The sequence below is a fragment of the Symphalangus syndactylus genome, chromosome 14 (assembly GCF_028878055.3).
Source record: "Symphalangus syndactylus isolate Jambi chromosome 14, NHGRI_mSymSyn1-v2.1_pri, whole genome shotgun sequence".
Taxonomy (NCBI): domain Eukaryota; kingdom Metazoa; phylum Chordata; class Mammalia; order Primates; family Hylobatidae; genus Symphalangus; species Symphalangus syndactylus.
This window is the reverse complement of record NC_072436.2, coordinates 16557903-16583590: the sequence shown is the minus strand read 5'-3', so window position 1 is coordinate 16583590 and position 25688 is coordinate 16557903. Positions and strand designations below refer to the sequence as shown.

General features: G+C 54.2%; 1 protein-coding gene across 3 annotated transcripts; it reads left to right on the top strand.

Moving 5' to 3' along the window:
• The first annotated feature begins 5148 nt into the window (after positions 1-5148).
• Positions 5149-24788, top strand: GPRC5C (G protein-coupled receptor class C group 5 member C). 3 transcript variants are annotated; one of them, XM_055242983.2, is made up of 5 exons: positions 5149-5363; positions 12975-14057; positions 17052-17146; positions 20004-20153; positions 22472-24788. In XM_055242983.2, the coding sequence occupies exons 2-5, from the start codon at positions 13007-13009 to the stop codon at positions 22502-22504; spliced, it is 1329 nt and encodes a 442-aa protein (XP_055098958.1). In that variant the 5' UTR covers positions 5149-5363; positions 12975-13006; the 3' UTR covers positions 22505-24788. The 3 variants fall into 3 exon arrangements, with proteins under 3 accessions (XP_055098958.1, XP_055098962.1, XP_055098960.1); XM_055242987.2 differs by lacking the exon at positions 22472-24788 and having other exon boundaries at positions 5151-5363; positions 20004-20584; XM_055242985.2 differs by lacking the exons at positions 5149-5363; positions 22472-24788 and adding an exon at positions 5377-5744 and having other exon boundaries at positions 20004-20584.
• Positions 24789-25688: the final 900 nt, after the last annotated feature.

Here is a 25688-nt window from a genome sequence, read left to right as displayed (position 1 = left end):
CCATGAGCCAGTGAAGGTGTTAGGAGTGAAAGGTGTTGGGTGAAGTCAGTGAAGGTCCTGCCCCGGATGGGGGTTTGCAGGGTGACTGGAGAAGACTGCCACCAGGGGCCATCACTCTGGGGGCTGGTGTAGCCACTGCAGCAAGGTAGAAGGAATCCTCCCCCCTGAACTGCTCACAGATTGGGGTGAGATGCTTCCTGAAGGTAGGGGAACAAATTGCAGTGATGGCTACACATTTCCATTTTGATTTTGATAGAGGCGGGTGGACTGAGTGGCCTGGATCCCTGGACCCTTGGCCTTGAGGTCTGGTTCTCAGGATTTGCGCAGTCTGTGGATGGAGGCTGACCAGATCAGAGCGGCTCAGCAGGCCCCGTTCTCTCCTTCCACAGGGAGTTGGTTAGCGGCCACTGAGCCCTGGGCAGGGAGGGGATGAGGGAGGAGCAGATTTTGCAGCCATGGGGGAGGGTTCAGCATCAGGTGACATTCCAGTGGACTCTGCCCAAGGCCTGCTTCCGGGTACACTTCCAGAGCGATCACCCATGGGCAGCCGGTTGTGGTGAATGAGTGTTTCACTCGCCTGCACCCTGGCCCTGGTTTCCTGCTTCTTAAGGGGCCACGATGGGACCTGAGTCCTTTCAAAAAACTAGGCAGTTCCTGCTGCTCCAAGCAGAAAGTCCTATGAGCCTAAGAGAAAAAGAGATTTGGCCAGACACTGCAGCCAGGGCAGTAACCAGTTAATATGAGCCTGGGAGCAAGGAGAGGTGAAATGCTAACTGTTTAGCAGCAGCCGGCTGTGGGTTACAGGGCACCCAGCCACCTAGCACAGGATTCCAGGCCCCAACTTGTCAGGAAGCAGGAGCCTCACCCTCAGCTCAGTGAGGGACTATTCCTCCCCAACTGGGGCCTGGCTGCAAGACCTGGGGCCCTCCACTCCCCAGGTAGAGGGAGCAGGCCTTCTACTCTGTAGAAGAGGAAATGGCTCCTGTTGGAGATTCTGCAGGCTGAGACTGCAATCCAGAACTCCTGCTGCCCAGGCAAACTGGGAAGTCCCTCTAAACAACACAACTGACCTCTGGCTCTCCCTGGGTAGGCCTCTCCATGCCCCAAGCTGGGGTGCCAGGGCCTCTGCCCTCACCTCTGATGCAGAGTATTGCAGCCCCAGGGGAGGTGACTTCTCCAGTAGGCACTGGGGCTTGCCTGCTTCCCAGTAAGTGGGGTACGGGAGGCAGGGCAGGGGTGGTGCTGTTTGCAAGGCTGCTGGTGTGAGGGGGAAGATCGGCCATGGCCAGCCACAGAATAATGGATATTCCACAAGCATTTACTGAAAACATTTACCCACACCCGTCTGAGTGCCAGATGCCAGGGAAAACAAGATGAGTGAGACGTGTCCCTGGCTCTCTAAAAGGGCACAGTGTAATTGGAGAAAAAACAATTTAGAAGGCTAATTATGATACACTAGGATAAATTATAAATAAATGAATGTGTAACAGGCTGTGAGTAAATAGGGCAACTCACAATGGGTCTTTCGTGGGAAGGTGAGGATCACTTCGCAGAGGAAGGAACATTGGAGCTGAGCTTTGGGGCAGGGCAGATTTTTTAAAACTTTTTGGTCACAAAGAAAAAGGATGGTAAGAGGCATAAAATGTTCGAGGTGGAAGGAACATCACACAGAGCATGGCATGGCAAAGCTATTCCAATCACGGTGAAACAGAACTGAAAGAATGCCAGCTTCTGCAAGAGTTTGGGTTAAAAACCATTAGGCCAGGCACGGTGGCTCATGCCTGTAATCCCAGCACTTTGGGAGGACAAGGAGGGAGGATTGCTTGAGCCCAGGAGTTCCAGACTAGCCTGGGCAACATAGTGAGACCCCATCTCTACAAAAAAATACAAAAATTAGCCATGCATGATGATGCACTCCTGTAGTCCCAGCTACTCAAGAGGCTGAGGCAGGAGGGTCGCTTGAGCCTGGGAAGTTGAGGCTGCACTGAGCCAAGATCGCACCACTGCACTCCAGCTGGGGTGACAGAGTGAGATCCTGTTTCAAAAATAATTAATTAATTTAAATTTAAATTATAAATAAAAACTGTTAGACCTGTCAAGGCTTAGAGGGAATGACAATCACGCCAGGAAAGGGGAGGCTGATCGCTGGCTCCCTGTACGCACCAGGCTTGTGTGAGGAACATTCCAGACACAGCTTCATTCTGGGGGTGATGTTATCATCCAGTTTTACAGTTGAGGAAAGCAGGGCTCAGAGAGATGAGGTAACTCACCCAAGTCACACAGCCGGCAGGTGGCACAGGTGTTCCCACTCTTGGGCCTTGTCAAGACCTCAGACATCTCTGAAGGAAGCTTCCAATAAACAAAGGGTTTCTCACTCTGCCAGTAGGAATCCAACTCAGGTGGGGGTGGAGGTGGTTGGGTGGTGGACACAGACATGCTTCTCTGCAATCCAGAATCTTTTCTTTTTTCCTTTTTATTTCATATATTAAAAAAATATTAAATAGGCTGAGCACAGTCGTTCATACCTGGAATCCCAGCACTTTGGGAGGCCGAGGCGGAAAGATCGCTTGAGCTCAAGAGTTCGAGACCAGCCAGAGCAACACAGTGAGACCCCATATCTATTTTCTTTTTTGTTTGTTTCAATAGAGATGACAGTCTATGTTGCCCAGGCTGGTCTCCACCTCCGGGGCTCAAGCAATCCTCCCACCAAGGACTCCCAAAATGCTGGGATTACAGGCGTGAGTCACTGTGCTGGGCCTCATGATCTCTTTGAACAGTAGCACTCTTTGAATACTTCTCAGAGTGTAGTTTTTTGGTGAAAACAGAGTTCGAAATGGGTTCTACGCCTACTGGGGTATTAAATCAAAGTGAAGGACATTTGGGGGCACAGAGGACCCTGTGGCTGGAGTCTCGGAAAGCAACGCCACCTCCCACAGAACTTCCCTTCTAGCGTCACAGGCTCGCTGTGTCCAGCAGCCCCCACCAGGGTCTGACTCATGGTGGAGGGGTCTCATGCCTTCTCCAACTCTTGCCTCCCCACTCTGGACCAGCACAGGCCCCTGGGACTAGAGCAGAGGCCAACAGGGACCCTGAAGGCTGAAGCCCATGTTATCCGCCCCAAAGGACTTGCTTTGTCCTTTAAAGACAGATCCTGCCCCGGAAGTGAGATGGAGTGAACACAAAAAGAGCAAATAGCTCTCAGGAAACCTCCCTACATTTCCACTGCCATCTACCAAGCAGGGCTGGCGGTGGGCAGGGCTCTGATGCTCCGCCCAGGTCTCAGATGCCCCAGCCTTTCTCCCGCCTGGGTGGGGAGGGAGGGGCAAAGAGTTGCCTTTTTGGAGAATCTAGGTAGGGAAAAGAGATTCCCAAAGCTTGAAAATAAATTGAAACAGATCTGCCAGATCCACAATTCATCTTTGGCTTCTTAAGGTCACCATTCCACCTTCCTCTAGCTCTTAGCTGGCTTTTCACATATGCTAATGAGCGGCCCCTCCCAGCACACTGTGTTCAGCACTAGTTGCCTGCTTCATGAGAACCAGTTCCAGCCCAAAGTCATGGATGCCCCTTGCCTAGGTCTGACCCGCCGTTTGCCTTTCTAGCGTGGGCACTCAACTGCTTGGACCCTACAAGCGTTTGCCTCCCTGGCATGGGGGCCTCTGAATCTTAGGGTGGGAGGTGGAGCTACGGGAGGAAGCCCAGGAGTGAGGAACAGATCAGCAGCACACTGCGCCCCTCTTCTTAATATTGAAGAGACTTGAAACAATTCAGTCTTCGCCACTCCAGACCAGCCCGTGACGGCAAGGCCAGGAAGGGATACAGGGTTCTAGAGAACCAGGGCCTCACCGCCAGCTCCGGCCGCTAAGCAAACATTCCCTCCTGGAGTCAGAGAAGCCGGTGTGCGAGGGGAGGAACCAGCCTGAGATTTATCGCTCCAGCAACTCCGGGTGATTCATAGTTTAGATTCCCGGTTGTCACAGACCGGGGCAGGCACGCAAACAAGCAGCCCGGGAGATACCCTCCCCTTTCCCCGCTCCCGCTCCTCCACCTTGCTACCCCCTAGCCGGTGACCAGCTGCCTCCCCTCCCCCTCGCGGGCGCTCGGGGTTGAGCAAACACTCCGGGCCGCCCGCCCCGCCACCAGCTGGCTCCGACCGGCGCACCGCTGGCGATCCCCCAGGCAATTCGGCGTCATGAGAACCGGCACCCCGAGACTCGGCGCCCTGCCCTCCCTCCGCGTCCCCAGGGCCCTGGCCAGGCCCAACAACCTCTCCCTCCTCCGTGCGCCTCGGCCCCAACGGGCCTCTGGCGCGGGCTAACTAGGCCTCGCTGCGGGCCCCCAGGACTGCGCACCCCACCCCCCGCGAGGCCAGCAGCCCCGGGGGAAGGCGGCCGGAAAATCTCTTGTTTATCGGGCTGGAGAAGTCCCAGCCTGGATTCACTTCCCAATTTCTGCGGTCCACCTTCAGCTGATTCCTGGGGCCGGAGAGGAAAGGGTGGCAACCCACAGATCCATCCCGGGACGGGGGGAGTGGGGGTGGGGCTGGTGGGAACCTGACCTCCTGGAAAGTTCTCCCGGCCGCTGGAGGGGACGGACTCGGAGTCAGAGCCAACGTGTCCCGGAGCGCAGAGACCGAGGGGGCCGCGCTTAAACACTGTACCTGGGGGAACAAAACCGTGAAGGCTAATTAGGACAAGTCGGAGCGGGGAACGGGGACGCCGGGAGGGGAGCGCGCACTCCGAGTTGGGCAGAACCTGGAACAGTCACAGGAAACCCGGGCGCGGGGTAGTCGGGCCCAGGGGGACCTTTGCCCACGGTCCGGAGTGGTCTGGACTCGGCCCAGGCGTGAGAGGAGCGCTTGGTGACGATCCCACGTACGCTTGGTGACTGGTGGAGGTCCCAGAGAAGGACTGTGCGTGCAAAAGGCGAACCTTGGTGTGCGGTGTGTCCACGTGTGCAAGCTGGGGAGGGGAGGGGGCGCAGAAGGCGTGACAAAGACGGACTCTGTGTCTTGAATGTGCTCCTCGCTCCGGCCCGCTCCCAGCGAACTGTGCCTGAAGTGTGTCTCACGGGAGGGCCAGGACGAAGGTGACAAAGGCTAGGTATCCCCCACGGAGACGCGCCAAGGTAGCCCCGCGCGTGTCCGTACGCGCGCTCTCTGGAAGACGCGGTGGGGTGCGCAGGGCTGCACCCCCACACCGCTTGCCCCGGCGAAGGCCGAGCCCAGAAAGTGAGTGCGCGTGAGTGTGCGCGCGCCCGCGTGCGGGGGCGTGGCAGTCAACAGCAACAACCCACACGCTGGCAGGGCCAGAAACTCCCATCTCCCTCACCAGCCGGAAAGTACGAGTCGGCTCAGCCTGGAGGTGAGTCGGGGCGGGGAGGGCCGGGCAGGCTTTGTTCCTGAGTAAACGGAGCGCACGTACCTGGAGCGCGGCGGGCGCCCGATTAGCGCCCTGAATGGAGGTGATGTAACGGTGATGCAGGCGCCAGCCCACCCTCGCTGACACAAGGAGCCCTGCCTGGGGACAGGCCCGCGCGAGAGCGAGCGACCCAGAGCGCCTGGCTCAGCCTCGGTCCCGGGGAGAGGCAGGCCCTGCGTCCCGGCCCGAGCCCCGCCATCCCAGCCAGGACCGGGCCTGGCCCAGCGCCCGGTGCCGCGTCCCTCCCAACCCCGCTCGCCCCCCGCCTGGGGCTGGAGTTGGCCCCAAACGCTGGGCCGGAGCGGGGCCGGCGGCGAGTCCCAGGTAAGGGCTGCTGCCTTCCCGCTCCGCTCTCCTCTCCGCCGCCCGGAAGAGTCGGGTCGGGCCGGCGGGGAGTGGGCGAGGGCAGAGGCGGGGGCTGGACATCCTGCGGGCTGGGGACGCCGCGCCAACTCCGCTCGGTCACTGAAAGTTTTCAAACCCGAGCAGGCTGGGGACTGGGGAGGTGGGGGAGCCCGGCGCTGCGGCTCGGGCTGGAGGGAGGGGAAACGACTCCACAATCGGGGTCTCCAAGAGGAGCCCCTCCACCGCCTGCCTCTCGGTGGGAGTCCGCGGTCACACTCTCTTGAGGGTCGGCGTCCTCTCCGCCGCCTGCTACTGTGGATGGGGAGGGCAGGTTTCTGTGGCCCTAAAAATGGGAGTGACTGGTTCCCTTGCTCCCCATTCCAGCCACCCGGGGAGCGCAGGTGTAGACCCCAGTACCGTCGACCCAAGTAGGGACGAGAGGGTTCAGAATCCCCCTGAGGGAAGTTTGGAAATTCAGACTATCAAAGCGCCTCCCCTTCTGGTAGCCTGGCCCCTAGATCCCGAACCCCCACTCCCGGCTGGCTTTTCCAGCGTCCTTTGCACCTCCATCCCCAGGCCCGCAGTGTTACACCCAGGAAGACCGAATCACTTACAAACTCCACGATCAAGATCCTAAAGCCCGGGGGAGGAGACTGTGTTGAAGTAGGGTTTTGTGTTCCTGGAGCTTCCTCTCCCCGCCGGCCCCCCACCCCTGTGCCTTCAACTGGACTGGGGGAGGGAGTGCCTTGGGGGGTGGGGCGCATTCCAGAGTGACATTCCAGAGCAGACCCTTGAAGATTTCCAAGTCTCAGAGAGCTCAGGGCATTTTGGCCCAAATGCCTGGTCTTGGTGCGGGGCAGGGGCAGGAGGATAGGGGTAGGGTGTCTAGGCTGAGGTTCGAGGAACCCCAACCCACCCCCCACCAACCTACACACTGAGGCCGCTCCTTCCAGGCACATGCATCTCCTGTGCGCCTTCTTATCGATGGGGTAAACGCCTGAGCGCCCTGGACAGAGGGGTGAGACAGTGGGACCTAACCAGGGACTGGGAGAGAGGGATGGGAGTGGAGGCAGGAAGGCTGTCAGTCGGGCCATCGTCTTTCCCGATAGGCTCTTAAGTGTGTGGGATGGGAGGAAGGCAGGTGCTCTGTGGTATCCCTGGGAGAACCTCCCTGGAGAGTGCCCTGGTCACAGCACCCTTGAAGACAGCCATTGGCCATGGGTCAATGTTGAGTTTGGTTGGCCCTGTGACACGCTGGAGCTCTCTTTCCAGTGCGGTATCCTTTGCCCCGGTGGGTGGAGGGGGTCTCAGGCTTGTGTGTGGATAGCGCTGGAGCGAGGAAGGGGGTTTTGCTCTGGAGAAGTGAGAAGGCCTGGCTGTCTCCCCGGTTGCTGGATGAAGCCACTTGTTGCTGGGGGAAACCAGTCAGGGGTGCTTGGGCCTCTGAGCCTCTGAGCCCACCAGGCCTCTGCACTCCCTGGAGAGAGAAGGAAGGAGGAGGGAGATTCAGCAACTGGACTGGACTGACTCAGACAAGAACTGGGGGCCGGGTGGCTGAGCCTGGGGAAAGGCCGATTTCAGAGGCGATTAAAAATATTTGTACAACTGATTCCAGGGAAGTGAAGCAAAAGGCCCTTTTGTCCAGAAAATAATCTGAGGCTGGGGCTGGGCTTCAGCTGTGGGGTGGGGGAGACTCAGGGCGGAAGGAGGTTCCCCTCCTACCCCCCTCCTTGAACCCTCTGAGAATCTTTAAGCAGAAGATGCAACTCCAACATGGAGGGGGCAGCCCTGGGTGTGGAGAAATGCACCTGAGACCATCCAGAGGTGACTTCCAAATGCCCACTGTGTTCAGGCACAGCACCAGCTGTGACAGCGGATTCTAGAAGTCTTGTTCACCAGCTTCAAAGACCTTACAGCCCTGGAAGGGAGACATGGACATGATTTGAACGTTCAGGGATCAGAAGGCTCAGTCTTAGTGCAGGGTCTGGGGACCCACAGGAGGCAGAAGGTTCCTCCAGGGTCCTGAGGAAAAGCCTCTGACCAGAGCTGAGTCCATCTTGTCAGTCCCTTAGCCACCATCTTAAAAGGTGGCATTGGGCCAGGAATGGTGGCTCACACCTGTAATCCTAGCACTTTGAGAGGCTGAGGTAGGTGGATCACCTTAGGTCAGGAGTTCGAGACCAGCCTGGCCAACATAGTGAAACCCTGTCTCTACTAAAAATACAAAAATTAGTCGGGCATGGTGGTGGGCACCTGTAATCCCAGCTACTCGGGAGGCTGAGGCAGGAGAATTGCTTGAACCTGGGAGTTGGAGGTTGCAGTGAGCTGAGATCACGCCGTTGCACTCCAGCCTGGGCCACAAGAGTGAAGTTTGGTCTCAAAAAAAAAAAAAAAAAAAAAAAAAAAAAAGGCCAGGCACGATGGCTCACACCTGTAATCCCAGCACTTTGGGAGGCTGAGGCAGGTGGATCATGAGGTCAGGAGATCGAGACCATCCTAGCTAACACAGTGAAACCCCATCTCTACTAAAAATAGAAAAAATTAGCCGGGCATGGTGGCGGGCGCCTGTAGTCCCAGCTACTCAGGAGGCTGAGGCAGGAGAATGGCGTAAACCTGGGAGGCGGAGCTTGCAGTGAGCCAAGATCACGCCACTGCACTCCAGCCTGGGCGACAGAGCAAGACTCCATCTCAAAAAAAAAAAAAAAAAAAAAAAAAAAAAAAAAAAAGGCATTGGCTGAATGTGCACTCCTGGCATCAGAGGGCTGGAGCTGTGCTCTTCCGAGCTTCTCTTTAACTCTCTGAGGGTCCCTGTCCTAGGCAGTGGATGACAGCCACGCCCAGAAAGCCCAGCTTTCCCACCTGAGTCCGTGTATTTCTGTCTTCCCACCTGCCCTTCCATTTCTAGGGGAACCAGAGAAATAAGGTATTTCAGGATGGGACCAGGTCGTTTCCTCTGAGGCTATTAAGTTACTCAGCAACTTACTAAAAGCAGCAGCCTGGCTGCTGGGCAGCAGCATGGTACCTGGATGCGGTGAGGGGCTGATACAGGCTCCTGTCTCATTCCTTGGAAGTTTCTATATTGAGGGGGTTGGCAGGAGAAGCAAGACTTGAAGGGTCAGGTGCAGAAGGAAGTTGCTGGTCACCAACCACAAAGTCAGGGGGAAATTGGAGGTGGGGGCTTGGGGACAGAGAGCTGTGAAGCTTTCCTGACCCTGGCCCAAGTGCCTGTGGGTTTCTGGGAGCCAGCAGGGTACAGGCAAGTATTTCTAGGACAAGATGGATCAAGAACAATGAGTGACATTGGTCCCTGGCTTGGTTTTCTGTAATGACTTGGTTTTCTGTTAGATTTGAACTTGTAGTATGGGCTTTAGTATTCTTTTCCCCCACCTCCACCATCCAACAAGTCCTTCGATTGTTTTTTGGAAAGGATCTTTCAGAGCTGGCCATTATGGCTTTACCTTTGGCCTTGACCTTTAAACTGGGATGAATGTGCCCCCCAACAAATCGATTGCCTGTGCGTTTTTGCCAGACTCATTTCTTAAAAGGACAACCCTGGCTATGCCCCCATGATGCTAAAAACAGCCTTCAGTGGCTGCCTGTTGCCTTTAGAATAATGCCCTCAGCCTTTAGAATAATGCCCCCAGCCCCACCCCTGTAGCATTTCCAATGTGTCAGCCAGCAGCTGCAGCCTCCCTTTGCAAACTCAGCTGATACTTGGCAAACTGAATTCTTTTTTAACTTGCTCTGGACTTGCGCTCAAAGGGCTTTGATTCACACCATCTTTTCTGCCTTGCACGTCCCTCTCCTTGTTCCCTTCACCTGCTCAGCCCTTCCTCACATTCTTCAGGGCTTAGCTTTTGGGTGTCCCTGTCTCTTGGCAGTGTTTGGGACCTGGTATGTTTTTTTATCAGATTCTGAGTAAAACTACGGAACAGTCTTTCTCTGCTCTGCCCATTTCTCTTCGGTGTTCCTGTAGCCCCTGTCTCTCTCCTACAGGTAAATTCTGTTGTGTGGCCCTTAATCATATTCTTCCTTGTGTAATTTTTGTGACTACCCGCCTTATCTCTCTTGATAGATTTTAAATGCCATCAAGTCTGGGACTACGTTTGTTCATGTTTGTATTTTCCACAGCTCTGGGAACAACAGGGCCTTTCCTTCCCAGGCGCACAGTCAATATTTGCTGATTTGGAGTAATTGCCTGTTCTAAACTGGGCCCTGGCCGAGGGAGGTCGGTTGAAAAGCCCTTGAAAGTGCAGGTGTGTGGAGGTTAAGTGGCAGTTCTGAGGGTTCTCTTCCCTACGTCCAGCTTCAGGCCCAAGTTCTGGCTGGTTTGGCTGTGGAGCCCAAGATGAAGTTGAATATTTAGGATCCCACAGCTTGTTGTTATCCATAAATCATCTCCCAGGAGTGGGTCCATATTACGCCTTCCCTTTTTTTTTTTTTTGTTTTTGAGACGGAGTCTCGCTCTGTCACCCAGGCTGGAGTGCAGTGGCACAATGTCGGCTCACTGCAATCTTCTGCCTTCCGGGTTCAAGGGATTCTTCTGCCTCGGCCTCCTGAGTAGCTGGAATTACAGACACACGCCACCACACCTGACTAATTTTTGTATTTTTAGTAGAGATGTGGTTTCAGCATGTTGGTCAGGCTGGTCTGGAACTCCTGACCTCGTGATCTGCCTGCAAAAAGTGCTGGGATTACAGCATGAGCCACCGCGCCCAGCCTACTCCTTACCTCTTAGCCCTCTATTACTCCTCTTTCCAGCACTTGTAAATAAAATGCAGTTGGTGCTTTATTGATTTACAAAGTCCCCTACAGAAGCTTATTTAAGTCCTGCATTAGAAGTGAAGAGAAACTAGCTGTTACAATGCCAGTTATTTAGGAAAACAACGGTACATTTACATGAGATGGTTAATTTTAAGAGTTAATCTTAAGCAGGCTTAATTGAAAGATGAGGTAGCTGAGATGGCTAAGATGACCTAAATATTTTCAAGTGGCATGCAGACTATTTAAAGGGACTTTGAAAATGGATCCTCTTTATTGTGTCCATTTCACTTAATTTTATGAGTTGCATTGCCCCTGATTTAGTAAGTCTTCTTTCACATATCAATTATGGACAGAATTTTTTTTGTTTTTTTTTTTTTTTGCTTTTGTGTTGAAAAGAGGGACAATTTCTATCAACTGTGGGATTTAGGGCTTTTGTTTGCCTATTAGAAATTAAGTAGCCAGGAATGGTAGAAAACAGTAAGGAGGTAAACCATGTATAAACAATCTGGCAGTCCCCCTGAAAAAGGAACAAGGGTGGCAGCCTCACAGGATAGAGTTAGATAATGCCATTCCCCTGCCAGCCACTAGTGGTCACTGTCAGACCAGGAAAGCTTGGTTGCTGTTTTCCCAGACAGTTCCTGATGAAGTGGGGTTACAACTAGTCATTTGAACACGTGGGGTGACTTAAATGTGGACTACCTGTGTTCATAGAATTTTGAAACGTATAACCTGCTTCTTTAAGTGTTTAAATTTTCTCTTTCTTTTCTTTCTTTTTTTTGGAAACAGTCTCGCTCTGTTGCCCAGGCTGCAGTGCAGTGGTGCAATCGCAGCTCACTGCAGCCTTGATCCCCTGGGCTCAGATGATCCTCTGACCTCAACCTCCCAAGTAGCTCAGACTACAGGTGCACACCACCACACCCTGCTAATTCATATATATATATATATATTTTGTTTGTTTGTTTGTTTTTCATACAGAGTCTCACTCTATTGACCAAGTTGGAGTGCAATGGTGCAATCTTGGCTCACTGCAACTTCCTTCCACCTCCCGGGCTCAAGCAATTCTCCTGACTCAGCCTCCTGAATAGCTGGTATTATAGGCGTGCACCTCCATGCCAGGCTAATTTTTGTATTTTTAGTAGAGATGGGGTTTCACCATTTTGGCCACGCTGGTCTCGAACTCCTGACCTCAGATGATCCACCCGTCTTGGCCTCCCAAAGTGCTGGGATTACAAGCGTGAGCCACTGCGCCCAGCTGCTAATTTTTGTATTTTTTGTAGAGATGGGGTTTCGCCATGTTGCCCAGGCTGGTCTCAAACTCCTGGACTCTAGCAATCTGTTCCTTGACCTCCCAAAGTGCTGGGATTATAGGCATGAACCATCGTGTACAGCAGCATTTAAATTTTCAGTGTTAGGTTTCCTCCAAGTACATTTAAAACTTTTGATTGGAAAAAAACTCATTGATTTGGTCTTTAATATTTCTTAACCTGTTAAATCCATTACCTCCACTTCACGTGGGAAAATCCAATCGGTATTGGGAGCAGGAGTTTGGTTTTCTTCTCTGGCACAGATCTGTGGCATTTGGTAGAGCGGCAGTGAGTAGACGGAGTGAAAATTACCTTGCCGGTGTTAATAAAAGCTAACTTTCTTGCCTTCTAGCTACAACATCTTAAAGTCTTCTATTAAAGATTAATTCCTTTGGGTTTTGCATTGCCCTTGCCTGGTTCTTGCTTTTAAAATGTTAATGCTCCAAAGGAAAATTTTTGCATTAAGTCATTAACTCCTTAGCTGGGGACTTCGTTTATTTTACCCTTGACTTCCGCTTCTGAGCTAGGCAAAAAATGTAGGATTCTGAAGTGGAGACTTGGCACTAAAAGTGGGAAAATGACTGTCTCTTCATTTTTCCTGGCTGTTGGCTATGCCTGCTGCAGCTGCTTGTTAAGTCTATTGAATGAATGAATGAATGAATGAATGAATTCATAGCTGACTGGCTGTGGATTTAGGCCTCACAGGAATGGAGTTTAGGGGCATAGCAGCTGACCTCCTGAAGCCTGGAAGTCCCAGGGCAGAGAGGAAGTGCTGGGTGGGTGGTATGCTTGGTCTTGACTTGTTCACAAGCCCCTTCATCCTCCACCGTAGCCACCAGAGCTCAGGGAATATCTGAACCCAGGTTATGTTTGGTGGAAGGGAGGGAACTGAAAATTCAATGACAGGTTTTTCATTTGCCATGGCTAGGAATAGGGCTGACAAATGGGCTTCATCTCATTTGCCTCTCTGGCCAGTTGAAATGCCTCTCAGGAGTTCTATGTTAAGAAGGATTCTGAGGTCCAGAGAGCCTCATGGTCAGCTAGCACTGTCTGCCTGGGTTTAGGATGGGGGAAGCAGCACCATGTATGTTGGAGTCTGACCTTGGAGTACTAATTTTATCCCTTTTCCTTCTGTCTCTAGGGACCCAACCAGAGCCTGGCCTGGGAGCCAGGATGGCCATCCACAAAGCCTTGGTGATGTGCCTGGGACTGCCTCTCTTCCTGTTCCCAGGGTCCCGGGCCCAGGGCCATGTCCCACCCGGCTGCAGCCAAGGCCTCAACCCCCTCTACTACAACCTGTGTGACCGCTCTGGGGCATGGGGCATCGTCCTGGAGGCCGTGGCTGGGGCGGGCATCGTCACCACGTTTGTGCTCACCATCATCCTGGTGGCCAGCCTCCCCTTTGTGCAGGACACCAAGAAACGGAGCCTGCTGGGGACCCAGGTATTCTTCCTTCTGGGGACCCTGGGCCTCTTCTGCCTTGTGTTTGCCTGTGTGGTGAAGCCTGACTTCTCCACCTGTGCCTCTCGGCGCTTCCTCTTTGGGGTTCTGTTTGCCATCTGCTTCTCTTGTCTGGCGGCTCACGTCTTTGCCCTCAACTTCCTGGCCCGGAAGAACCATGGGCCCCGGGGCTGGGTGATCTTCACTGTGGCTCTGCTGCTGACCCTGGTGGAGGTCATCATCAATACGGAGTGGCTGATCATCACCCTGGTTCGGGGCAGTGGCGAGGGCGGCCCTCAGGGCAACAGCAGTGCAGACTGGGCCGTGGCCTCCCCCTGCGCCATCGCCAACATGGACTTTGTCATGGCACTCATCTACGTTATGCTGCTGCTGCTGGGCGCCTTCCTGGGGGCCTGGCCCACCCTGTGTGGCCGCTTCAAGCGCTGGCATAAGCATGGGGTCTTTGTGCTGCTCACCACGGCCACCTCCATTGCCATATGGGTGGTGTGGATCGTCATGTATACCTACGGCAACAAGCAGCGCAACAGTCCCACCTGGGATGACCCCACGCTGGCCATCGCCCTCGCCGCCAATGCCTGGGCCTTCGTCCTCTTCTATGTCATCCCTGAGGTCTCCCAGGTGACCAAGGCCAGCCCAGAGCAAAGCTACCAGGGGGACATATACCCCACCCGGGGCGTGGGCTATGAGACCATCCTGAAAGAGCAGAAGGGTCAAAGCATGTTTGTGGAGAACAAGGCCTTTTCCATGGACGAGCCAGCTGCAGGTGGGTCTCTATGGATGCCCCCAGTGGCCCCTTTCTCCATCCCATGTCTTTTACTGCAGGACAGGGAGCCAGTCTCTTGAGCAAAATGGAAAGTTTTTGAGGTTTTCTGTAGTTTTCTGCCTAAGTGTCTCTAAATTCCATTTAATTTAAAGATTTTTTTTTCAGTTGGGCATGGCGGATCATGCCTGTAATCCTAGCACTTTGGGAGGCCAAGGCGGGTGGATCACTTGAGACCAGGAGTTCGAGACCAGCCTGATCCACATGGTGAAACGCTGTCTCTACTAGAAATCCAAAAAAATTAGCTGGGTGTGCTGGCGCATGCCTGTGATCTCAGCTACTCGGGAGGCTGAGGCAGGAGAATCGCTTGAACCCAGGAGGCGGAGGTTGCAGTGAGCCAAAATTGAGCCACTACACTCCAGCCTGGGCAACACAGCAAGACTCCATCTCAAAATAAATAAATAAATAAGTTTTTTTCTATATTCATATAATTCATGCATATATTCTCACTGTAAAATTTCAAACATTATAGATAAAATGAAATTTTCCCCAGCTGCCTCCCCAGTCCTACCCATCCCATCCTGTTCCATCCCCAGAAGTGACCACTATCGACTGATATAATATCTATGTGCCTCTGTTTCTCCATTTGTAAAGTGGGGATAGTGACAGTACCAATTTCATAGGGTTCTTGTGAGGATTAAATTAATTAGTGCCGGCTGGGCACCATGGTTCACACCTGTAATCCCAGCACTTTGGGAGGCTGAGGTGAGTGGAGCTTGAGCCTGGGAGTTTGAGACCAGCCTGGACAACATAGTGAGGCCCCATCTCTACAAATAACTTTAAAAATTAGCCAGGTGTGGTGGTGCACACCTAGGGTCCCAGCTCCTCAGGAGGCTGAGGCAGGAGGATTGCCTGAGCCCAGGAGGTTGAGGCTTCAGTAAACCATGATTGCACCACCACATTCCAGCCTGGATGATCTCAAAAAAAAAAAAAAAATTACTTAGTGCCTGGCCCATGAAAAGCACTCTTGAAGAATTAGCTATTTGCTATGTGTGCATGTCTATTATTTTACATATTTTACTAATACTATCCTTCCAGAACTCGTTTTTCTATTATGTATGTATCCATAATCACCTTAGTTTTCTTTAAAAGGAAGTATTTTTCAGGTAATTTTTTCTCTTTTTTTTATTTTTATTTTTTGAGACAGAGTCTCACTGTGTCACCCAGGCTGGAGTGCAGTGGCGTGATCTCGGCTCACTGCAAACTCCGCCTCCGGGGCTCAAGAGATTCTCTTGCCTCAGCCTCCCAAGTAGCTGGGATTACAGGTGTGTGCCACCACACCCGGCTAATTTTTGTATTTTTAGTAGAGACGGGTTTCACTATGTTGGCCAGGCTGGTCTTGAACTCCTAACCTCAAGTGATCCTCCCGCCTTGGCCTCCCAAAGTGCTGGAATTACAGGTGTGTGCCAGCGTGCCTGGCCTTTTTCTCTTTTTAATAAAAGTACTTGGGGTGCCACGTAGTGGTCTCAGCAGCACCCTTGTTAGCTGTGCAGCCCACTAGCATTTCCTCAGCACCTGCTCTGTGCCAGCCCCTGTGCTAACCCCCTTACCGATGTGGCCCATTGCACGTATCCCACCTGCTCTTTCCTCAGCCTGCTGGCTGTGGCCCCTCATCTGACATGACCTGGAAATTTGGGGGTACCATCTCAAAGTCCTGACCCTGCCACCAGACTGTGCTGATCTGGAGGCCTGGGGGCTTCAGACTTTCTTAACTGCCCGGTTAACAAGCACCGGCTCTGGGGTCTCTGCTGGGAGGTCAGAGTCAGGCGGTGGAAGTTCCAGAATCAGAGGCATTTCTTTCTCTTCTACAAAGTGTGAAATCCTCATAATCCCTGCTTTAGAGAAACAGATGACCCTTGTCCTGCCAGGCACTTGATCTTTGATCTGCCCACCTGGGCTGAGGTGCTGGCCGCACCCCTGGGTGGCCCCTGTCACACGCACAGTGTGCATGGTGGGGGTGAAATTGGCAAAACCCACCGGAGAGGTGGGGCTTATGGACAAGTGATGGGCGGAGCATCAGGCCCCACCCACACCAAATGGCTGTCAGGGCCAAATGGTTCTCAACCTTCGGGCTGAGTTTTTATTTATTTATTTATTTTTTCTAAATGGAAAAATCAATAGAGTGAGCCCAGCCTCAGCACTTAGGAAACCCTATATAGGTTGCGGTCCCTCAGAGCTGCAGGACCGTCAGCCTTGCCGGAGCCAGACATCCGCTGTGCCCTCCTCACAGCAAGGCCTGCTCTGAGACCCTGGGGTGGGTCAGCAGCCCTCCTCAAACACCCTGGGAGTGCCCAGCAGGGTGGAACACATCGGGAAACCAACACCCCAAAGGCACAGGGAAGTATCCCTGGAGCTAAAAATAGTTCTGGAAACTTGCCAGGGGGCCACAGGCTGGGACGTGCATTAAGGCTCCCTGGCCAGGCTCTGGGTTGGTGTAGTGGGGAAGGGGCGTCCAGGTCGGCCCTGGGAGGACATGAAGAGGCTTAGGCCGAGGGGTCTCAGATGTATTTACCTCTGCGCCTGGCAGCTGGCCCGTGGTGACAGGCAGAGCTGGAGGCTGGCCATCTTGGAAGGTGGCCGAAGGCCCATGTGTCCTCTTGGCCTCTGGCCCCGGAGGGCGGATGGGGTTGTGGAGGTTGCTGACAGAGCATTTTCTGAGCTGTTGGGTCAAGGGCTGGGGGGTCTGCACTGCAGGGAAGCCCAGCAGTGTTGTTCATTCCCATGCATCTGTACAAAGGGGTGCTAGGCTTGGGAGGGGGCACCCGTGTTCACAACCTCACCCCCAAGTTGGCCACTCCTGGGTTAGAGACTATGCCAGGGTTGGCCTGCCCCCTTTACCTCTTCCTTGCCCCCAGAGAGCCTTGCTTGGCGTGTGGGAGGTGGGGAAGGGAACTGAGAGCCCTGGGATCTTCAAATTGTTCCTGCTTTTCTTTGTAGCTAAGAGGCCAGTGTCACCATACAGCGGGTACAACGGGCAGCTGCTGACCAGTGTGTACCAGCCCACTGAGATGGCCCTGATGCACAAAGTTCCAGTAAGTGGGTTCCCCAGGTCCCCACGACACAGCTGGGCTACAGAGACCTCCCTTAGCAGGCCAGCGGGAGAAGGCCATGTGGCCAGAGCTGGGTTGGGTGGAGGTGGTAGGGGGAAGGCAAGCTTCTCCATCTGGTGCTTCTACCTGGGGAATCCAGAGCCCCAGTTCTTAACTTCCTTGTCCTGGAGTCAGTGTACCCACCACCTTCAGCTGCACTGCAGTGGGACCCGCCCTGTGTCACTGGGGCATTGCACACAGGCTGTGTCAGGATGCTAAAGGGAATGCTGGGTGAGCTCTCCCTGGTGGGAGCTGCCAGCTTTACGCTGGAGAGCTTGGGGAGGGACAAAGGAGGGTCTCAGCCAGGTACTCCCAAAATGGACAAGGGTCCAAATGTCGCAGGTCTGGATAGGTGTTTACTTCTCAACCACAGCTGTGCCAAGGGGGCCCACACTCCCCTCCCTCTCCGGCAGGCAGCAAGTCTCGACCTTACACCTCCCCTGGGTTCTGGAAACTAGAAGCTCCATTAGCCAGAGGAGGGGGAGGGAGCAGGAAGACGGTGGGTTGGATTCCACTCACTCCTATATGTGTTCCTCCTCCCGGCTGGCAGAGGCTGTGGGGAAAGGTCAGTGACCCGTCTTGGCAGGACACTGGGAACAGGAAACAAGGAGGTCAGCCGGGTGGCGTTCTCATCCCCCTCCCCGCCCTCTCTGTGAGAGCCACAGGGCAGGGGGAGGTGAGTGTGGCTGAAGCTTCTAATCCCAGCCCTCCCCTCTCCCTGAGCCTGAACCTGAGCCTGGGCAGAGGAGAGCTTCCGGAGCACCAGGAGTGGAGGCTGCAGGCTGTCAGCTCTGGCGGGGAGTGGGCAGCCACAGAAGCCTTTGCTGAATAGCTTCCCTCACTGTTGCTGCGCCTCACTCCCCAGCGTGTTTGGAATCTGCTTCCTGGGGGATGATCTCGATTAACAGGGATATTTTATCTGACCGGTTCTCAAAACATGGTATCCAGACCACCAGCACTAGCCTCACCTGGGAGCCTGCTCAAAGTGCAAATGGGGGCCGGGCGCAATGGTTCACACCTATAATCCCCGCACTTTGGGAGGCTGAGGCCGGTGGATCACCTGAGGTCAGGAGTTTGAGACCAGCCTGGTCAACATGCCGAAACCTCGTCTCTACTAAAAACACAAAAATTAGCCAGGCATAGTGGCGCATGCCTGTATCCCAGCTACTAGGGAGGCCTCAGCCAGAGAATCCCTTGAATCTGGGAGGCGGAGGTTGCAGTGAGCCGAGATTGTACCACTGCGCTCCAGCCTGGACAACAGAGTGAGACTCTGTCTCAAAAAATAAGTCAATAAGAAATTAAAAAAAATAAAAGTGCAGATGGGACGGGGCCAGAGCTGGGATGGAGCTGACTGTTAGCATCCGTTCAGGGCATTGGCACCATGGGGGCACTATCCAGCGCAGATCTGCAAGCCCAGCATTCAGCACTCCCTCCCCCAGCCCCAGCTGTTACCAGCTGCGTGGGGTCCGGCTATGAGTTGGTGAGGCTTAACAAGCAGTGCAGGTGATTCCAATGCGCACTCATCCATGGTTTGGGACCACAGATGTAGATGTTCCAGGGACCACATGGACAGGAGCCATTGCAGACAGGCCTGAGGACCTCCTGGGCCTGATTGACTTGAAGGCTGGTTTGGGGCCTGGGAGCTACAGAGATTTGGTGGCAGCTCTTTCCCATAGGGCTAAGACAGATGGGGCCAGGAATACACCTTCCCTCCAGCATAGGAGCCAGAACAGATACCTCAGGACCCTCTTCACCCCACAGCTGGTGTCTCTCACCCACGTGGGAGCAAGACCCAGCGCCAGGCAGAGAATTCAGGTTTCAAGACTCCAAATCAGGGCTGGATGCCGTGGCTTATGCCTTTAATCCCAGTGCTCTGGGAGACTGACATATGAGAATTGCTTGAGGCCGGGGGTTCGAGAGCAGCCCTGGCAACGTAGTGAGACCCCCTCCCCCCCATCTCTAAAAAAAAAAAAAGACTCCAAATCAGACCGGCCAGCCTAGATGCCTAGAGAGATGTGTGGGCACACCCAGAGCCATGTCCTCAGCCAGGGAAGCCAGCAACTGTGATGCTGGGGGTATGGTAGTGATAGGCGGTAGACTCGGGGTAGTATTCTCGGAGGAGCTGGGCGCGGTGGCTCACGCCTGTAATCCCAGCACTTTGCAAGGCCGAGGCGGGTGGATCACGAGGTCAGGAGATTGAGACCATCCTGGCTAACACGATGAAACCCCTTCTAATAAAAATACAAACAATTAGCCAGGTGTGGTGGCGGGCTCCTGTAGTCCCAGCTACTCGGGAGGCTGAGGCAGGAGAATGGTGTGAACCTGGGAGGCAGAGTTTGCAGTGAGCCGAGATCACGCCACTACACTCCAGCCTGGGCAACAGAGCGAGACTCTGTCTCAAAAAAAAAAAAAAAAAGATTCTTGGAGGAAGGGGGCCTGGGAGCTATGTCAGACAGGTAGTAGCAGCTCTGTGTGGCTGACCCTCCACTGGCCCTAGCATTTCCCTAAACAATTGGAAGCAGGAGGGGGCTTGAGAAGGGGATCCCCCTCTGTGAAGCACCAGCACCATCCAAGGTCAGCAGGGGCCTCGTTCCCATGCCCAGAGGCAGGGCGAGATAAGGGGCTCAGGTCTGACTGTCCCAGGCTGCTCCTGGAGCCCAGCCAGAGGGGGCAGAGGAGCCAAGGGGGGAGTTGGGGGGGGATCTGGCAGTCCCAGCCCTGCAGGAAGCATTTGTGCATCCGCCTCGGCGGAACCTGGCTCCTGATCCCCGACTGTGAGACCGCCTGTTCTTCCTTCCAGTCCGAAGGAGCTTACGACATCATCCTCCCACGGGCCACCGCCAACAGCCAGGTAATGGGCAGTGCCAACTCGACCCTGCGGGCTGAAGACATGTACTCGGCCCAGAGCCATCAGGCGGCCACACCGCTGAAAGACGGCAAGAACTCTCAGGTCTTTAGAAACCCCTACGTGTGGGACTGAGTCAGCGGTGGCCAGGAGAGGTGGGCGGATTTGGGGAGGGCCCTGAGGACCTGGCCCTGGGCAAGGGACTCTCCAGGCTCCTCCTCCCCCTGGCAGGCTCAGCAACATGTGCCCCAGATCTGGAAGGGCCTCCCTCTCTGCCAGTGTTTGGGTGGGTGTCCTGGGTGTCCCCACCCACTCCTCAGTGTTTGTGGAGTCGAGGAGCCAACCCCAGCCTCCTGCCAGGGTCGCCTCGGCGGTCACACTCCAGCCAAATAATGTTCTCGGGGTGGTGGCCGGGCAGCGCCTATGTTTCTCTGGAGATTCCTGCAACCTCAAGAGACTTCCCAGGCACTCAGGCCTGGATCTTGCTCCTCTGTGAGGAACAAGGATGCCTAATAAATACATTTCTGCTTTATTAACTCTCGCTCTGAGATTGTGGTTTCTGACCTGGGCTCCTGGTTTCTGATGAACCTCTCCTCCACCATGGCCTGTGGGTGACTTCTCTTTCTTCCCTCCAAATCCAGCTCACATTTAAAGCTGCTGCAGATTTTTCCTGTGCAATTAAGTAGCTGATGCCTCTCCCCAGCGAGTGGTTCTTTAGCAGGTCCTCTGTCTGTATTGTGTGCGATCAGAATGAACACCCAGGCTCAGTGCATGCCTAGGACGCAGTCCCGCACCTGGGCTTGTCTGAGGCCAGGCAGCTTTCCTCTGGGAACCCCCCTCCAGTGGCTGTGGGGACAGGACTGGGAAGGTGGGCCTTGAGCAGGTGGCTGTGTAAGGGAAGATGAACTCATTTCAGCTTCTCCTGGGATGAATGACAGTGAAGATCCCATAGCGGACAAAGTGCAGACTCATTCTGCTCCATGCTTTGAGATCACACCATGTGATACGTGCAAAGGAATGGCCTAGAGAGGGTTGACAAAAGTGCAAAGGGTTGGGCCAGGTCCTGGTTGGTTTCGTTCCGGAGTGGTCATTAAAATGTCCATTGATGCAGGGCACGATGGCTCATGCCTGTAATTCCAGCACTTTGGGAGGCCAAGGTGGGAGGATTGCTTGAGCCCAGGAGTTCCAGACTAGCCTGGGTAACATAGTGAGACCCTGTTTCTACAAAAAAAAATTTTTTTTAATTAGCCAGACATTAGTCCCAGCTACTCATGGGGCTGAGGTGGGAGGATCTCTTAAGCCCAGGAGGTCGAGGTTGCAGTGAGCTGTGATTGCACCACTGGACTCCTGCCTGGGCAACAGAGCGAGACTCTGTCTCAAAAAAAGAAAGTCAGTTTGCTCAGTACTTATACTAAGCAAAAGCCTTTCTTCAGCAGCTCATTTTTTTTTTTTTTTAATTTAATTTAATTTTTTTTTTTTTTTGAGGCAGAGTCTTGGTCTGTTTCCCAGGCTAGAGTGCAGTGGCGCAATCTCAGCTCACTGCAACCTCCGCCTCCCAGGTTCAAGCGATTCTCCTGCCTCAGCCTCTTGAGTAGCTGGGATTACAGACATGTGCCACCACACCTGGCTAACTTTTTGTATTTTTAATAGAGACAGGGTTTCACCATGTTGCCCAGGCTGGTCTTGAACTCCTGGCCTCAAGTGATCCGCCCACCTCAGCCTCCTGGAGTACTAGGGTTACAGGCATGAGCCACCACTCTCAGCCCATCAGCTCATTTTAATCCCCAAGGCTGCCCTGGAAGGTGGGAAGGACTAGTATTCTCTCCCTTTTCCAGACTCAAAATCCCAGAACTGTACCATTTTGGGGTGAGACAGGGCCTCAGAGTAGTTCTACCGCCCCCTTTTACAGGTAAGCGAACTGACCCAGAGAGGCCAGGCCAACACCAACCAGGTTTTCCTAAGACTCTGACGTCCAGCAGCCTTTCTCCGTGGCCCACTCTGGGTAAGCCAGTCCAGTGGGTGGCACTTCCAGCCGTGTGGTTGAGACAGCAGGGTCCTGACCTTTGGACACTGGCTCAAGGCTTTGCCAGGGGGCTGCCAGGCTGGCCCCGGGGAGCCTGCTCCTCCCAGGCTTGGGAATGTTTCTCCCCAACTAGTCAGAAGTTATTTTCTGATACCAGTTGTAGGGGAAAAAAATGTTTTTGTTGAAAGGGAGAGAAAGGTTGCTGGGAAAAAAAATAAATAAACTTGAAGGGGAGAGAAAGGTTGCTGGGAAAAAAAATAAACTTCTCCCAAACTTCTCCTTCTATGCTCAGATTGCATTAGCCTCCTGGGGACTGAAACACTATTTTTAAGTAAAAACCAGTGCTTGGGCCCTGCGTGGTAGAGTCCCCTTTGACTCTTGTTCTTTCTGGTCACTTTAGGCTCAGTCCCCGCAAAGTAAAACGAGATGGTAGAAGCCCTCTTCCCGGGGCTGCACGGCATCCTGATCCTCATTCCTCTGTACGCAGGCTGGGCCGGGCCCAGCATCTTTCCCATCCTTGTCATTGGAGCTGGGAGGGGCCGGAGGCCACCGACCTGAAGCAGTGGACCGAGCGGGTCCCCGTGAAGTCCTGAGTGTGTGACTGGAGCGCCTAGGGCCACCTCCCTTTCCTGCCCAGCCCATCTTCCTGGTCCCCAGGTGGCTGCAGCTTCAAGGAGCTGTCCGTGGGCCCCCAGGCTGCCTCCAACTCCCCTCTTGACACGCACCCCCCCCAAATCATAGCCCCTGTGTCCCCAAGCTGTGGTTCTTAGATTTGCCATCCTCCCCTCTGTGAACAACAGGCCTCAGTGCCCTATCTTGACTCTGGACCTTCCTGGCCCTGCCATCTTGGTGTCTGGCACTGGCTTGTCCCACCCTCTGCCTAGATGGATCTCCTCCATGAGTCTTTGGAGCCAAGCCAGGGCAGAAGTTGGCCCTTGCCCTTCTCACCAGGGCCTCCTGCCACCACCTGGACTGTGGAAGGCCACTGAGATGGGAGCAGAGCTCAGCCTGAGGCTTGGGCACACTGCTTCTCTCCATGGCCTAGAGGTCCCGGATCTGAGCCCCTGGGGTGTTTCACTCAAGAGCCCCTGAGCCGTCCCCATCTTCCACGAAGCGGTTCCCACAAGCAAGCCAGGGCCAGCCCTTCCTGCACTCTGCCCGCAGTGCCCCTCGCTGTCTGGGACGAGGATGAGCCTGCTGAGAGGAGGGCAGCTCTCTCCATCCAGCAGTACCTCATGGAGTGCTCACTAAGGAGTTAGGAATGGCAGGCCACGCTAGCATCTGGGGTTCAAGGTGGCTCCTGTGGCAGGAACAGGTGTCCATGGCCCTGATTACCCGGATCTCACAGGTTCTGGGAATGCAGTAGGGGCCTGCTGTGGCTGTTCCAACATCTCTGGTCAGGGCCTGGAAGTACCCTTAGGACACATGGGGTTGGGGTCAGGACTGCATTCTCAGGGACCAGTGGAGAGCCCTGGACCAGAGGAACTGGAGTCTAGGCCTCTGTGGTGACTGGGAATTGTGGGATGTGGGAGGCCCGCGAGATCCAGGACTAAATATTATGCTATTTCCTAATGGGCAGATATGTAAGTAGGTAAGTGGGATCCTCAGGTAAGTGGGATCCAGGACTAAAGACTGCTATTTCCTGATGGGCAGATGTGTTGTTTCTACCTCATCTTGGGCATCACCTGGATATGCTGGCGCTGGTTCATCACTGGAGGAGCCTCTTGTATTCTGAGCCCTCGAACGTGCTCCAGAGGGTCCCGACGGTCACCCAGCAAAGAGGGGGTCTTCTCAGGACCTCCATGGTGCTGGCACCAAGGACAGAGATGGGCACAGATCCAGGCTCGTGAACATGAGCTCTATAGCATTGTCTTCCTGAGGTTTTTCCTGCCCTTATCCAAGGTGGGCCCTAGAGCTCAGTCCCAGCCCAGTAGCACCTCTGGGTGCCAGGGTGGAGGGTGACACCAGAGCAGCTCTCTGGGGAGGTGCCCTGTAGTCAGTCTCACAGCTCTCCGGTGCTACCCCCGTCCCCAGCAGCCTGTGCCTTTGTCACTGGCGTACTTTTCCAGGGCTAAATGGGGCAAGCGATCCCTGCAGAGTAGGACTGCAGCTCTGACTGTGGCCCCCGACCTCTCTGTGTTGCCTGCTGAAGTCCATGAACAGAATGCTATTTCCCTCCAGCGGAAGGGAAGCAGGGAGCTCTGTGGACCTCACGCTGCTCTTGGTCTAGCTTAGCAGCCCCAAGATCCCTTAGTGAATCAAGGCACTGTGTCGCTTTCCTATGTGATAATTTCAAAGGAGTCCCTGGCAGGGCCTGATGCGCAGAGGCTGCAGTCTCCAGTGGATGTGGGTTTGTGTATAGCCTGAGTCCTCTGGGGGTCTGCGTGTGAGGCTCAGGGAGGGATGGGCTCCTAAAAGATGCAGGCCTGCCTATATTCAGGAGTACCCATTGGCCCTGCTTACTCCCGCCCGGGCCAAGTGGAGAAGAAGTTAGATGAGTTCTTAGGAGTAGAGAGGCGGCTTCTTTGAGGTAGTCGAGTGGCATCACAAACAAGCGTTGAATGGAAGAAAACTAGAAGAGGCAGAGCCTGTCGCAGATTCACCATGATCCAGCCAACACCGTGGGAAATCTCACACCCACCACTGTCAAACTGAGGACTTTGGACTTCATAACTGCTCAGAATTAAATGACCTTACCTTCCATGGGTGAGGGTTTACTGCCATTGAATTCCTGTGTGTTCCTAAATCCTTCTGGGAGTTACTAGTTTTTATTTTTTAAAAAATAATTTTTAGAGACAGGGTCTTGCTATGTTACTCAGGCTGGTCTCGAACTCCTGGCTTCAAGCGATTCTCCCATCTCAGCGTTCCATGTAGCTGGGATTCCAGGTGCCTGCTCCCCCACCCCCCACCCTGCCTCTGGGATTTTTTTCATGTGTATTTCCCTGCTAGACTTCTTGCTTTTTACACCAGCAAAGGCTGTTTGATTCCAACTAACCTTTTTCTCTGTTGGGGATTTGTTTTAAGGGGAAAACCAGGCCTCCAAAAACCACTGAGCTCTCAACCAGTCAAGGCCAGAGAACCCTGACATCTACACAAGATGTGGGTGGGGAGGGAAGCGACCCCGAAAGTATCCCTGTTGCTGCCTGGCATGGCTGGAAAAGGCAGCCAGGACACACACTGGGTGAAATTCTCGGTGCACAGAAAGGCATACCAGAGCCAGGGATGGTTGATAAATCCCCCGGGCCATGAAGACCTGCTGAGTGCCATTCCTGGCTTTCCAGTTCACTCAGGGCCCTGCACTTGTTCGTCAGCCCCCCACAGCTCATAGAAGAGAGCAAGCAATGGAGGCTAAGTGCCTGCCCCGTGGGGGTGCTGCTTGGAAGGGTCTCTTGGCCCTCCAAGCCATTATCGCCAAGGCCAGCGTTTTCACTAGCCCCGGAGGATGCACCAAGGTCAGGCACAGGTGCCAGGGACCAAGATTTGTTTCCTGTCTGCCGTCTCCACTCTGGGGCCTCCAGGAAGCTGCAGCCCCTGTTCACAGTAGCTGCATGAATTATTTAGCATCTGCACCAGACTGGGAGTGCTCTAACCTCATCCTCCTTGAAAAAGGTTGTTGA